Source organism: Tinamus guttatus, unplaced genomic scaffold, assembly GCF_059628265.1.
Source record: "Tinamus guttatus ecotype Peru unplaced genomic scaffold, ASM5962826v1 Tinamus_guttatus_pri_ptg000211l, whole genome shotgun sequence".
Classification (NCBI taxonomy): Eukaryota; Metazoa; Chordata; class Aves; order Tinamiformes; family Tinamidae; genus Tinamus; species Tinamus guttatus.
The window spans coordinates 4,613,580-4,626,831 of NW_028288745.1; the positions used below are offsets into that span (position 1 = coordinate 4,613,580).

Sequence of the window (13,252 nt, forward strand, 5' to 3'; positions counted from 1 at the left end):
TTGGAGAAAATTACTGTTATTTCTGTTCTTCACAGAATAATTTGCTGCCTTCAGTATGCGGAAGACGCACGGAAAACAAAGACGGACGGCGATCTGCTGGTGCCAGCACAGAGCAGCGGTTCCGGGTCTTGGAGGAACGCTGCAGGTCTCCGTGCTCAGACCAGGACTCTGCCACGCTGAGTAACTGCTACTAGGGCTGCCAAATGAAGGGTTAAAGAGCGGGAGCGTGTACAAACAAGGCTTTAAAAGTGAATTTGTGAGAACTCTGGAAACAAAATTAAGCTTCCAGAGTACTACCCTCCGAGGATTAAGAAGCAATTCTGCTCCTAAAAATCAATTACATGGCAGTAGAAGGAAACCCAGTTCAATTAATCCACTCCCAGTATCCTAGTGATAACCGGGATGCATTTGCATGTGGCACTGACCCGTTCGGCTCATAGGAGTCAGCTACTCCAGGTCCCTGCAGGACCAGAGGACACTAAATACAATCCTGGAAAACAATCCTCCTCTTCTCTGCTTCGTAGGAGATATTTCAGCATGATTCAAAATCCTTTGGACACAAAGCCTGTTCTGTTTTAGTTTTTCCTGTCACTTCAGTTCCCAAGGATGCAGCTAAGCAAGTCCTTCTCCAATGGCAAAATTGTATTCTGATTTCAGTTGTGCCAGTATGGCTCTCTGGGGAGCAATACCATAAACCAGGTGGGTTGGGAGGGAAGACCAGGGTAGCCTAATTTACAGGAGACACACACGAAGTAGGTGGAGCAACTCAGAAGAAGAAAAACTCTTTAAACCTTTTTAACTTTATTTGCAGAGGGGGGGCAATCCTCAAACTGCTCTGCAGCCATCTCCTTTCTGGTAGCAAAACGAATAACCTCTTCCATTGCGAGCCTCATAGCTAAGGCCAAGAAGGAAAAGGAACCTTTCTAAAGGATTTTTAGGCATTGCAGAGATCACAAGAGCTCAACTTGCAAGTTTCCCACAGGTTGCAAAACATGGGTCTTGGAAGTATTCGACTATCACGTTTAGTACCAACCTTAAGTCAAGGGGAAAATCAAAAAAAAATAAAGAAATAAAAAAATAAAAAAGACAGGCTATGATTTTGAAAAGTATGCTCAAATTCAGCTAGTTAGTGTGAATTAACGGCCTCGGCCACAGCACGACTGCGCTGCGTCCAGGAGCTGGGGATTAGTGCCACATCAGAAGCACTCCGGCTTCACCCTGCCAGGACCAGCCCTTGCCACAGCTGTGCGGTGCCAGAAGCGGATTCATCCCCCACCTTCTCACAGCACCCCTCGAGTTGTGACAGCTCCTCTCCGGGTGAAGGTTACCACGCGCGTCGTAACCCGATTAGGAAGCGACACAGGTCAAAAAGAAAGACAGAGATCTCAAAACCAAACCAGTTCCCTGCTCTGCTTCACTGAGGAAGCCACGAGTGCCTGAGATAAACCCTGCCTACCTTGATGCTGCTGACCAAAAGAAACATCCGCAGCAACCGTCTCACTTGGCTGGTTCAGATTTGCTCAGGAGAGGTTGACAACTTAACTCTGTAATGACAGGCTCGATGCTAAATTGAGAATCATCTGTTCGCACCACGCTGCCTTTCTGCTTGGTCAGGTATCGTCTGTCCTCCTACGTCTCGCACAAAAGCGTGAAGTCCCGGAGCTGCACACCGTGTACTCTGGTTAACTCAGCGCAGACACCGCCAAGGGCCACAGCTGATGCAGATCCCATCTGGTGATCTGGCCAAAGACGGCAGCAGGATCGGGAAGCCACGGGCACTACGAGAACTACGCACGCACCTAGTAACTAACACCCATGTGAAGACGTGGAGGAGGCTAAATTACTTCTCAGCTTGCAAACTCACTTTAAACCAATGACAAATAAAAATCATACCCCCTCTTCTGAAAGGCAGTACAGCCAAGGAGCTGGAAAACCAAAACATCTGCATGCCTGATTCTGGGCTAAACTGTACAGCCTAAAAACTTCATAGGTACTGACTGCCCTTAAAGGTGATCCATTCGCCCTATAAAAACCCGTCACTTATTTCAGCAAACAGAAACACAGGTTTAGTTAGGAATGAGGCACCAGACAGGCAGATGCTCAATTTTGCACAAGACCACAACGCAAACCTCATTCTTTGGGACTTACACTCTCCCCTTCAGCACTGGAAAATAGAAGTGAAAGAAAGTCCTCATGTCCCACGGGTTACTACTCACTCGCAGATGCCACAAGCAACAGAGATCCCCGGGAAGAGCAAGGCCCTGCTTTGGCAGGAGAATACCTGGGATCCCAGGCAGGAAGCTCTGCTTGAGGAGCCTCCTCTCTTTGGAGAGGATTAGGCTGGATCTAATCCTAGGTGCTTGACAGGAGACAGCAAGATCCATCAGGGAAGCTGCAATTTTAAGCTCATTTGGGAGGCACGCGAGGAGCAAATCAGAAGCACATAGGCTCTTCTCTTTACAGACCCAATTCCACATTGACATATATGAGTGGTTTTGATGCATCTTGAGATATCGAATTACATTCAAACGTTGTGAAAAAATACTGATTTATGAGAAGTGCAAGAGAGGCACAAAGGAGGAGATACAGCCTTTCTCGAAGCTTCTGAAAAGAAGAGTTTCTTCCTCAAATTAATTTGCAGCTTTGCTACACATTTAAAGAAAATTGGTGAAACACACAAATGTTTTTCTTTTCAAAGCTTAACCTTTGTCACATTTGAACATCTGACGCCTATTCTGAGGACTTTGCAAGGTATTAACCTTCAGAAAAGGTTGTATCACACATCCTGCTAGACAACATGAGAAACTTGCCATCTGCAATTAGAAATAAATTAAATTATTAAGTAGTTATCTAAGTGCAAGAGTTCAGCCCCCTTTGAACTGTGCTGTAACAAAGTTCCTTTAGAAAAAGGCTCCAAAGTGTTCTTTTATGTGACAAATTCCTTGATGTTTTTCTCCTACTGAAATGCTTTCTTATGTACTAAATAATTACAGCAGCTCTGGCTAACAACATACAGTCCAACAGACCAAATTTGGCCTTACAAGTTGAAGAGGAGAGGAGGAATCAAATGGGACTTAAAAAAAAAATAGTAATACTTTAAAGCAAGGCTTCATCGTGCATTTCGTATAGAAGAGTGCACTCAGAAACTGAAAACCTAGAAGTCAAGATTTGGGGATTAAAGAAATAGTATTTTTGCAAAGCAAGAGACAATGTAACAACTTGCCAGCTTATGGGAAGTGAAAGTTACTGCACAGATTATCTGTTGTCAAACACAAAAGCCAGGTGCCTCCAACAGCTCCTACCCACACATCCAGGCTCCCGTCAACTACTCATGAGTAGTTTAGAGATGCAATTAAAAATAACCACCACCTTAATCTCTTCCAAGTAGGACAAGAAGAGTGTAAGTACTCTATTTAAAACTAAGATGTTTAAACAAACTTTCTGTTTGAGAAAGCCACTCTAGGCAAATGGAAAGAACAACAAAACAGCCATTCTGCCTGTCATTAAGCGCCCCAAAGTTCCTAGCCAGGCCACGCAACAATTCCTCAACACCCAAAAGCTAATGGACACCAGTGCTCTCCGATATGGGCTAGGGAGGGGAAAGCTGTAAAATAAAAGAATGTGAGTTCTTGTGTAAAGGCAAACAATGAAAGGAAGAGATGAAAAAAGCCAATGGGTGGTTGCAGCTGAAATGTGATAAGCGAGAAGCTGGCACCTATTTATTAGAATGAAGGGCTTCCCAAGAACTCCCTCCTTTATATTATCTCTACTAGTTATTTAATCCCTTCCTCCAGTAAATCCACTCTTAGCTCAAGTTACTTCAGAACATACAATTTCAGCTAAAAGGCAATTGAAAAAAAAAAGAAGAACGCACCTTCTGAATACAGGGAACGCAGAACTAGAGGCCAACAGGGGTGTTCCGACGGAGCTGCGCTCCCATTGCCCCCTGCAACGGCTCGATGCCTACACACGCCGGAGAGGGACGATACAAGAGGGTTTACACATGCTCTTGTGGTTAAAGTATCTAAATAGTACTCCAGCCCTGGATTCATCAACGTGCTCGAGTGCTCCGCATTTCAGTCGTTCTCCAGGAAAGCACAGAAAACTCTTGCTGACATCACCGTGATGTCAAGAGGACAAATCCAGCCCCTCTCGGCAGCTCGCAGGCAGCGAACGGATGTCAGGAGTCCCCAGGCAGGAGAGGAGCCTGGATTCCTCCCTGCGGTACGTAACTGCGCGGGGGCAGGTCAAGCCACGGGCCTCGGCGATGCATTAATAACACTTTATAATAATAGAGAAATGATGTCATGCTGCCACTGCTCAAAACTTTGGGGATGGCTACGCTGCAGGCAGGAGGAGGACTGAGCCCAGATGGCACCAGCACCGGTTCAGATCCAGCTGCTTGAACACGACCACCAGCACCACCACCATCGAGCTGGGGTGCTGCACACCCTGCATGCTGGAATAAAGCTTAAAGTCAGGATTTCACCTCCTTTTAACATGTCAGGTGAAGCTTGCACAGAGGTACCTGGCAGTGCTATGATCACAACTTGCAGTGCAATTCAAACACATCTTAAATCTACTACTACAGGCTCAAAACCAGTACTAATTTTGCAACCTAATACACTCCTACACAAGAAGATAGTTTTTAAAATGCAAAAACGTATAAAGAGCTTTTCAACTAAAGGCAGAAGTTGACATTTGTCTCAGTAAAAAGTGTCAGCTCCATCCTTCCTCCCCTTGCTTTCCTGCATCCCCTCGCTCCCAGCCCTCCCACTGAGCCCATTCAGCTGCTCACACAGCCCCAGTGTGAACCGGAGCAGGTAGCTGCTGCAGACTAAAACTAATCCAGGAGAAAAACAAAAGGGGAGAGGAGGAAAGATGGAAGGATACTGGAGTCCCTCGAAAGTGCAGAAATCCAATAAAAAGTCTTTGCTGCACTGGAACTGAGGGGAATAACCCTCCCTGGGAAGGCAGAGACATAACAGCTGCTGGAAAGCCTCTGGACACCAAGATGACCTGTTCTCTTCCAGGAAGCTGACGCAGCGCTCGCCTGAAAGGGGAAGCTGCCACTCACCAAAACGGGTCTCCTTCTCTGGAGATCTTCCAAACCCTGGATGCCACCCTGTGCCACGTGCTCTGGGTGTCCTGCTTGAGCAGGGGGGTTGGATTAAATCATCTCTAGAGGTCCAACCTCAACCATTCTGTGACTCTGTGAGCAGCATCTGTCCCACACGCACCAATTTCCACGAGAGGCCCTCAAGCCCAGCTCAGACAGCCCAGGTTGCTCGAGCTGGCGTTTATCCAGGCTCCCAGGCAGTTGTCCATCGTGCAGACAGCCAGGCCCCTCCGCAAAGCAGGCCAAGCCACCACGACTCTTCCCAGGCCAAGCAGCCCACCTCTACCATGCTACTTCACAGGCTGCTGCTAAGAAAATCTCACTTTATTACACTAGAGGCACATGATTTCAAAAGCTCCTCCCAGATAAGCAAACATGAGTCCACACCATCCTGGAGGGCGATACCTAGCCAGGCCTCTTCCCCGCACATCTAAAAGGTTTCAGGCCATCCACGGGCCACACAAATCTACAAGAGGGTCCCAAGGGCATTCGCGGCTTGAGCTCGCCTCCTGCCCCATTAGGAACGTGCCACTAGGGCTTCACCAGGAGGCAGGAGAAGCTGGTGCACACAACTGGATGCCACCCCTCCACTTATGCAGACTCCTACACCAGTTAAGCACCTCCCTCAGCATCTGCTCCACAACTCGACACAGAGTTGAGTGGCACCTCAGCCTGGCACAGCCCACGCTGCTCCGCTCCTCCATGGACAACAGAACAGCAACGCTAACATGGAATAAGATCCTTCAGGTCCTACAGAGCAGGGCTGATAACTACATGCTTAAGAGAAGCCTTTAATAGAAAGGTGCAATCCAGTTGCTGGCTTCAAAAAACAAGATCCACCCAGTTTCACAACTACCTCAACTACTGCCCGTACCAAGCCAGAGCAGACAGCACCGCGAGGAGCACCATCGACCCGCGGCAAGCGAGCGGCTGTTGGCAGCTCATAGGTCTGGAGACCACGTATCCAAGTCAGTAACCACAAGGACGACAACAGGCTGCCTGCCCAAAGTTTGTCTTGCAGGGAAAAGTCTGTGAAATGACTATGCACAAATCCCATTCAGGTTTTAATCCTGCCCTGGAGTTCACGCGCAATTTCAATGCGCGCAGTCATTAGCGAGAGCCCGCCGTCGGGGTCGGGCACAGCGCAGCTCCACGGGCTCCTTCGGCTCCCGCCGAACAGCCCCGCGCAGGAACGGCCGCATCTGCCCGTGCGTTGGCCTTGGCCGCACGTCGGATGGAGCCGTTCCCCATATGGGCAATAACGGAGGACAGGAACTCTGGCTACCGGCCAACTGTCTTGTCCTCCACCTGCAAAGGTTACGCAGCAGATCCTGGACACCGTTTCCAAGCATGTGAAGGACAAGAAAGTAACTGAGAAGAGCCCCGGGGGATCTACCCAAAGCAAGCGGTGCCCAGCCACACTCCTCTCCGAGGGCTGGCTCTGCGGTAAGGGAGAGCAGCGTGCGCGGGGCAGGCGGCCATGGGGCCTTTGCTGGTCCCTCCGGGATCCTTAACAGCACGTGGCTGGGATACGGGCGGCACCACCGGCCCGGCTCTCTGGCGGGACGCCCCGCGCTCCCCGGGTTAGGGCAGGCCGGACAGCGCCCGCCCGGCCGCCAGCAGCACCCCGCGGAGACCACCTCCATGGCAAGTCTCGCCGAGCGCCTTCACCAGCGACGCGCGCAGCCACCGCGCTCCCGGGGGGCCTGCGCACGCCGGAGAGGCTGCTCCTGAGGAGGGCTCAGCAAGCCGGAAAAGGGGCCAACAGGAGCCTCAGGGAGCTCCACAAGAGCAAACGCAAAGCCCTGCCTCTCGGACAGAACATCGCTTTGCAGTGGCGCGGGCTGGCTAGAAACACATCCGGGGACACGAGTTGCGCAGGAGGCAGCACGGCCCCCCTGCAGCCAGGGCTCCTGCCCTCGGAGCGCTGCGGCTGCCTTGGTCCCCAGCTCAGGGACACGGATCTGCCGGAGCGAGGCCCGGGGAGGCCACCGAGGCACAGGAGCTGCAACGGGGCTGGCGGAGACGGGTGCGCTCAGCCTGGGCAGGAACAGGCGGGAGGCAGGGAGGGACCTCGCCGCTACCTACCGCTCGCCAGGAGGGTGGTCAGACATCGGGGAGGCCCCAGGGATCAGGGGGCATCGCCATCCCTGGAGATACTCGGAACTCAGCCGGACACAGCCAACTGGGCAGCCTGCAGCAGGAGGCTGCACTAGAGATTTTCAGACATCCCTTCCCAGCTACATGATTTTATGGGATGCACAACCCGTGTTTTGTCATGCAAAATACTAGAGATGACCTTCGGTGCAAGGTTAGCGCCAGTAACCTTAAATATTGAACCACAACTGCCAGGAAACAATTCCCTTCACAAGCCACACCAGGAGCGGAGTTGTAAACTCCTACGGCACGTTCTGACTTTCTTTTTTCTTCTTCTCTCAGCATTTCTAACCCCAAATAATGGTACACATGCTAACAGCTTGTTGCAAGCCAGGAAACAAAGCTGGGACAGCTAACGTGTGCATTTTACTCCTTTATAAAGCCAAGCACAACTAGGGGAAAAAAAAGTATAAATAGGACAACAGACATGACTTCTTTTCAGAGTGCAAAGTTGCAAAGTAAGGGTAGGCCAGGGAAGTGGAAAGAACCAAAAGCAGCTGTTGATGGAAAGCAGCCAGGCAGGGTGGCTTGACCACCTTAACTCCATTTCCCCCTTGTTTGCTTTACTCCACACTTACACAACTCCAGAAGAACGGGGTAAAAGGAGGGAACCACACAAAAATCCTGTCCCTTGCATCCCTCTTCGCAGAACAAGGAAGTCCCACAGAAAGGCTTTTATGAAGGAAAATGGCTGAGCGCAAATTCATGCCAGGCCACCCTCGGTGTTTATATTCCATAAAAATCCAACCCGAGCCTTGGTGCCTCTCCTTTCTCTTCACGTGAGTTTAGACAAAGGACAATCAGACAGGAGCGCGAGGCTCCGGGCCGAGGCTAATGGGAAAGCACACAATAAAACAGCACGCAGCGAAGGCAAGGCCAAGACCAGCAGGACTTGCCTCGCGCCGCTGGCCCGGGCTACCAGGAGTCCCTCCCTACCTCACCCCAGCGCCTCCCTGCACGTCCCCACGCACACAGCCGGTGTCCCCACGCACACAGCCGGCGCTGAACAGTCGTTCGGCCCTTCGCGCTGCCCCAAACCCGGGCTGTTCCCCCGGGGTCTCCGGCCTTGCTCTCACAGGTTGCTCCAGCCCCACCAACCCTCCCCTTTGCCCGTGCCCCTGCCCTGCCCTCTGCTTGTCCCTGCCCAACTCCCCACATGCATCTTGCCACCCTTGGCCCCACAGAGCCCAGCAGGGCCCTTCCCCATGCCCAGCCTGCCCAGACACGGCCCAACCTCCACCCCACACCGTGCACGTTGCCCCACACGGACCACCCCATCGTGCCAAACACACAGCCTCGCGTCCATCCCCACACCGTGCTTCACCCCGTGTCACCCCACCTAAACGGCCTGGCCCTCCCTAACGCTCTGCCCCACAGCGCTGCCGCCCGCCCAACCCCCTGAGGGCGCCCCAGTCCTGCCCGCCTCCCACACCGCCACCCCAAACCCACCCTCGCCCCACACGCAGCCCTGTGCCCACCCACAGCCTTCCCACTCACCTCGTGTCTCCCCAAAGCCTCCCGATGCCTCTGACCCACGCAGACACCCCCCAGGAGCCTCCCTCGACAAGCAGAGCCGCCCAACAGCCACCCACACCCCAGCGCCGCCCCACACGCCACAGCCCAAACCAGGCCTCCCCACGGCGCCCCACACCCCACCTCACGGTACAACCCTCCCCACGGCGCCCCACACCCCGACTCACAGCACAGCCCTCCTCACACCCCACCTCACGGTACAACCCTCCCCACGGCGCCCACACCCCAACTCACGGCACGACTCGCCCCCCCCAGCCCCGCATACCCCACACCCCAACACACGGTACCGCTCCCCCTGAGCCCCCGCACACCTCCCCACACCCCAGCTCGTGTCACAGGCCGCCCCGAGCCCCCCAAGCCCGCCGCACAGTGCTGCCCACCCTAGGCCGCCCCACACGGCGCAGGTCCCACCGCAAACCCATCCCGCGACCCACCCGCCCCAGAGGGCCCCACGGCCCGTCCCGAGCGCCCCCCGCGGCTCCAGGCGGCCCGGAGCGCGCCCCACGACGCCGCCAGGCCCACGGCTGCCCCCCGGCGCGGCCCCCGCCGGCCAGGACGGGCCGGGCCTGCTCCGCCGCTCGCGCAGGCCGCGGCGGGGCGCTTACCTCCGACCCGGTACATGTTGGCGGCCATGCCCGGGACGGGGCCGGGTGCGGGGCGCGGGCCGCTCCCGCCGCCTCCAGGTGCCGGATCCGCTGGAAAATGGAGGCTGGAGCGGCCGGGCGGGGGAGGGGAGCGAGGGAATTAAAGGGGCCGCGCCGGCTGCCGCCCGGCCGCCGCGGGGAGGGAGCGAGGGCGGGCGCGGGAGCGCGCGGCGAGGGCGGGGCGGGAGCGGGAGCGGGCCCCGCCGCCCCCCGCACCATGTGACGGCGCCGCCCGCGCGCGGCCTCCTGGCGGCGGCGGCGACAGCGCCCGGCGGCCTGCGGCGGCCTCGGCACCGCGCGGGCAACCGGACACTGAGACACACACACACACACAGCGCCTGTCCTCACACACACACACAGCCTGTGCTCACAGCCCTCCTCACACACACACACAGCCTGTCCTCACAGCCCTCCTCACACACACACACACAGCCTGTCCTCACAGCCCTCCTCACACACACACAGCCTGTGCTCACAGCCCTCCTCACACACACACACAGCGCCTGTCCTCACAGCCTGTCCTCACACACACACAGTGCCTGTCCTCACAGCCCTCCTCACACACACACACACAGCCTGTCCTCACAGCCCTCCTCACACACACACACACAGCCTGTCCTCACAGCCCTCCTCACACACACACAGCCTGTCCTCACAGCCCTCCTCACACACACACACACACACAGCCTGTCCTCACAGCCCTCCTCACACACACACAGCGCCTGTCCTCACAGCCCTCCTCACACACACACACACACACACACACAGCCTGTCCTCACAGCCCTCCTCACACACACACACACACACAGCCTGTCCTCACAGCCCTCCTCACACACACACACACAGCGCCTGCCCTCACAGCCCTCCTCACACACACACACAGCGCCTGTCCTCACAGCCCTCCTCGCACACACACAGCGCCTGTCCTCACAGCCCTCCTCGCACACACACAGCGCCTGTCCTCACAGCCCTCCTCACACACACACACAGCGCCTGTCCTCACAGCCCTCCTCACACACACACAGCGCCTGTCCTCACAGCCTTCCTCGCACACACACAGCGCCTGTCCTCACAGCCTTCCTCACACACACAGCGCCTGTCCTCACAGCCTTCCTCACACACACAGCGCCTGTCCTTACAGCCCTCCTCACACACACACAGCCTGTCCTCACAGCCCTCCTCACACACACACACAGCGCCTGTCCTCACAGCCCTCCTCACACACACACACAGCGCCTGTCCTCACAGCCCTCCTCACACACACACAGCGCCTGTCCTCACAGCCCTCCTCACACACACACACAGCGCCTGTCCTCACAGTCTGTCCTCACACACACACAGTGCCTGTCCTCACAGCCCTCCTCACACACACACACACAGCCTGTCCTCACAGCCCTCCTCACACACACACAGCGCCTGTCCTCACAGCCTTCCTCACACACACAGCGCCTGTCCTTACAGCCTTCCTCACACACACAGCGCCTGTCCTTACAGCCCTCCTCACACACACACAGCCTGTCCTCACAGCCCTCCTCACACACACACACACAGCCTGTCCTCACAGCCCTCCTCACACACACACACAGCGCCTGTCCTCACAGCCCTCCTCACACACACACACAGCGCCTGTCCTCACAGTCTGTCCTCACACACACACAGTGCCTGTCCTCACAGCCCTCCTCACACACACACACACACAGCCTGTCCTCACAGCCCTCCTCACACACACACAGCGCCTGTCCTCACAGCCCTCCTCACACACACACAGCCTGTCCTCACAGCCCTCCTCACACACACACACAGCGCCTGTCCTCACAGCCCTCCTCACACACACACACAGCGCCTGTCCTCACAGCCCTCCTCACACACACACACACAGCCTGTCCTCACAGCCTTCCTCACACACACACACAGAGCCTGTCCTCACAGCCCTCCTCACACACACACACACACAGCCTGTCCTCACAGCCCTCCTCACACACACACACAGCCTGTCCTCACAGCCCTCCTCACACACACACACACAGCCTGTGCTCACAGCCCTCCTCACAGACACACACACAGCCTGTCCTCACAGCCCTCCTCACACACACAGCGCCTGTCCTCACAGCCCTCCTCACACACACACAGCGCCTGTCCTCACAGCCTTCCTCGCACACACACAGCGCCTGTCCTCACAGCCTTCCTCACACACACAGCGCCTGTCCTTACAGCCCTCCTCACACACACAGCTTGTCCTCACACAGAGCGTATTCTCACAGTCCTCCACACACACAACCTCTCCTCACAGCCCTCCTCACACATGCTACCTATCCTCACAGCCCTCGTTACGTGCATGTTGCCTGTTGTAACACGCATATTGCCTGTATTCATACACACCATCTGTAATCACAGCCATACACACAAAGCGCATGTACTCATACCTCTACACTCACAGAGCACTTGTACTCACACATGTGGCCCTAGTTACACAGCACCTGTACTTGCACACCCGAGCTGTACTCACAACCCTGTTCTCTCTCACACTCACCTCACCTGTACTCACACGTGGACACCAGCAGTCATGGCCCTACTCACACACCTGCTACCTCTGTACACACACTACCTGTACTCGCAACCCTAATCTCTCACACACCACCTGTACTCACATCCATGCACATACCCTGCCTTTACTCAAAGGCCTCCTCTCCCAGATACCACCTGTAGTCATATACAGCACATACTCATATGGCCTGTCCTCGTTGCCCTCCTCACACACACGTGCTGCCTGTGCTCCTGCACACCCCGTACGTTCCCACATCCCTCTTCCTGCCCTCCTCTCCTCACACCCCCCGGCCCCCCCCTCCTTGCACAGACCCCTCACCTGTACCCACACGGGCCCGACTGACCTGGCGCACAGCCCTGCTCGCACACAGAGCCTCTCCTGCGGGACCAGCTTGGCCTTTGGGGACACCACGGTGCCTCGCACGAGCAGCCGCACCAGTGCTGGGTGTGAGGCCTCCACGGGCTGCTCCTGCAACCACACTGCCGAGGACGAAAGAATTCAGTAGGACACAGACAAACAACAGAATTATCCAGAATAAATATTTACAAGTCACATCACGGGGCACTTGGTAGCTGCACAGGAAGAGCTGGCCACTCACATAGCACTGAGTGCGCTTTGCAGACGCTCAGCTGTTTGTGAACAGTAGTGACAGGAGCACGTCAGACCATCCCTGCTGCTCCCCCTTCCCGTGGAGCCAGGGCCAGGGCACCACGGGCGCCTTGTGCGAGACGGAAGGAGGGCAGCTGGCTCCGGCCACCGCAGCCCAGAGAGGCTCTGGCCCTTGCCATGTCCACATCTCCTACCACCAACAGCCTAAACCCCTGGGTGCTGCACACCCCCAGCTCTTCCTGGAGCCTCGAGAGTGTTTTCCAGGTGTTTCGAGCAGGAAAACTCCATAGGAAGGGCCTCACCGCCACCTCTCCCCTTCCCTTAGCCACTGTGCTGCACCCCAGCCATGCTGACACCAGCATAGGCCACTTCCGGAACTGCCCTGCTCCAAATCATCGGGAGGATGAACCAGGAGGAGATAAAACCCAAGGACAGAGGGAAGGGCAAAGATCTGCCAGCTTGAGGTGCAGGGCCATGGCCAGGACGTGCCTTCGGGCCCCCTGGGATGGGGACCGTGCCGCCCACGGGTCCGGACGAGCCTCTGCAGCGCAGCTGGGCCCTTGCTGCAGGGTTACAGCTGGGCCTGGCCAAGAAAAAAGGAGAAAAAGAAAACAACAACAAAACCCCACACCACCACCATATCAA

The 13,252-nt window shown here is 55.6% G+C and overlaps 1 protein-coding gene across 3 annotated transcripts in view; it reads right to left on the minus strand.

Moving 5' to 3' along the window:
* Positions 1 to 9,586, minus strand: part of MTA1 (metastasis associated 1) — a 73,048-nt gene extending 63,462 nt beyond the window's left edge. The window contains exon 1 of one of the 3 annotated variants that reach the window (XM_088524405.1): positions 9,415 to 9,585. In XM_088524405.1, the coding sequence (XP_088380531.1) occupies positions 9,415 to 9,442 (28 nt within the window). In that variant the 5' untranslated portion in view covers positions 9,443 to 9,585. Of the gene's footprint in view, positions 1 to 9,414 lie in introns of all 3 variants that reach the window. The other 2 variants (XM_088524406.1, XM_088524407.1) reach the window with 2 other exon arrangements.
* Between the last annotated feature and the right edge of the window lie 3,666 nt (positions 9,587 to 13,252).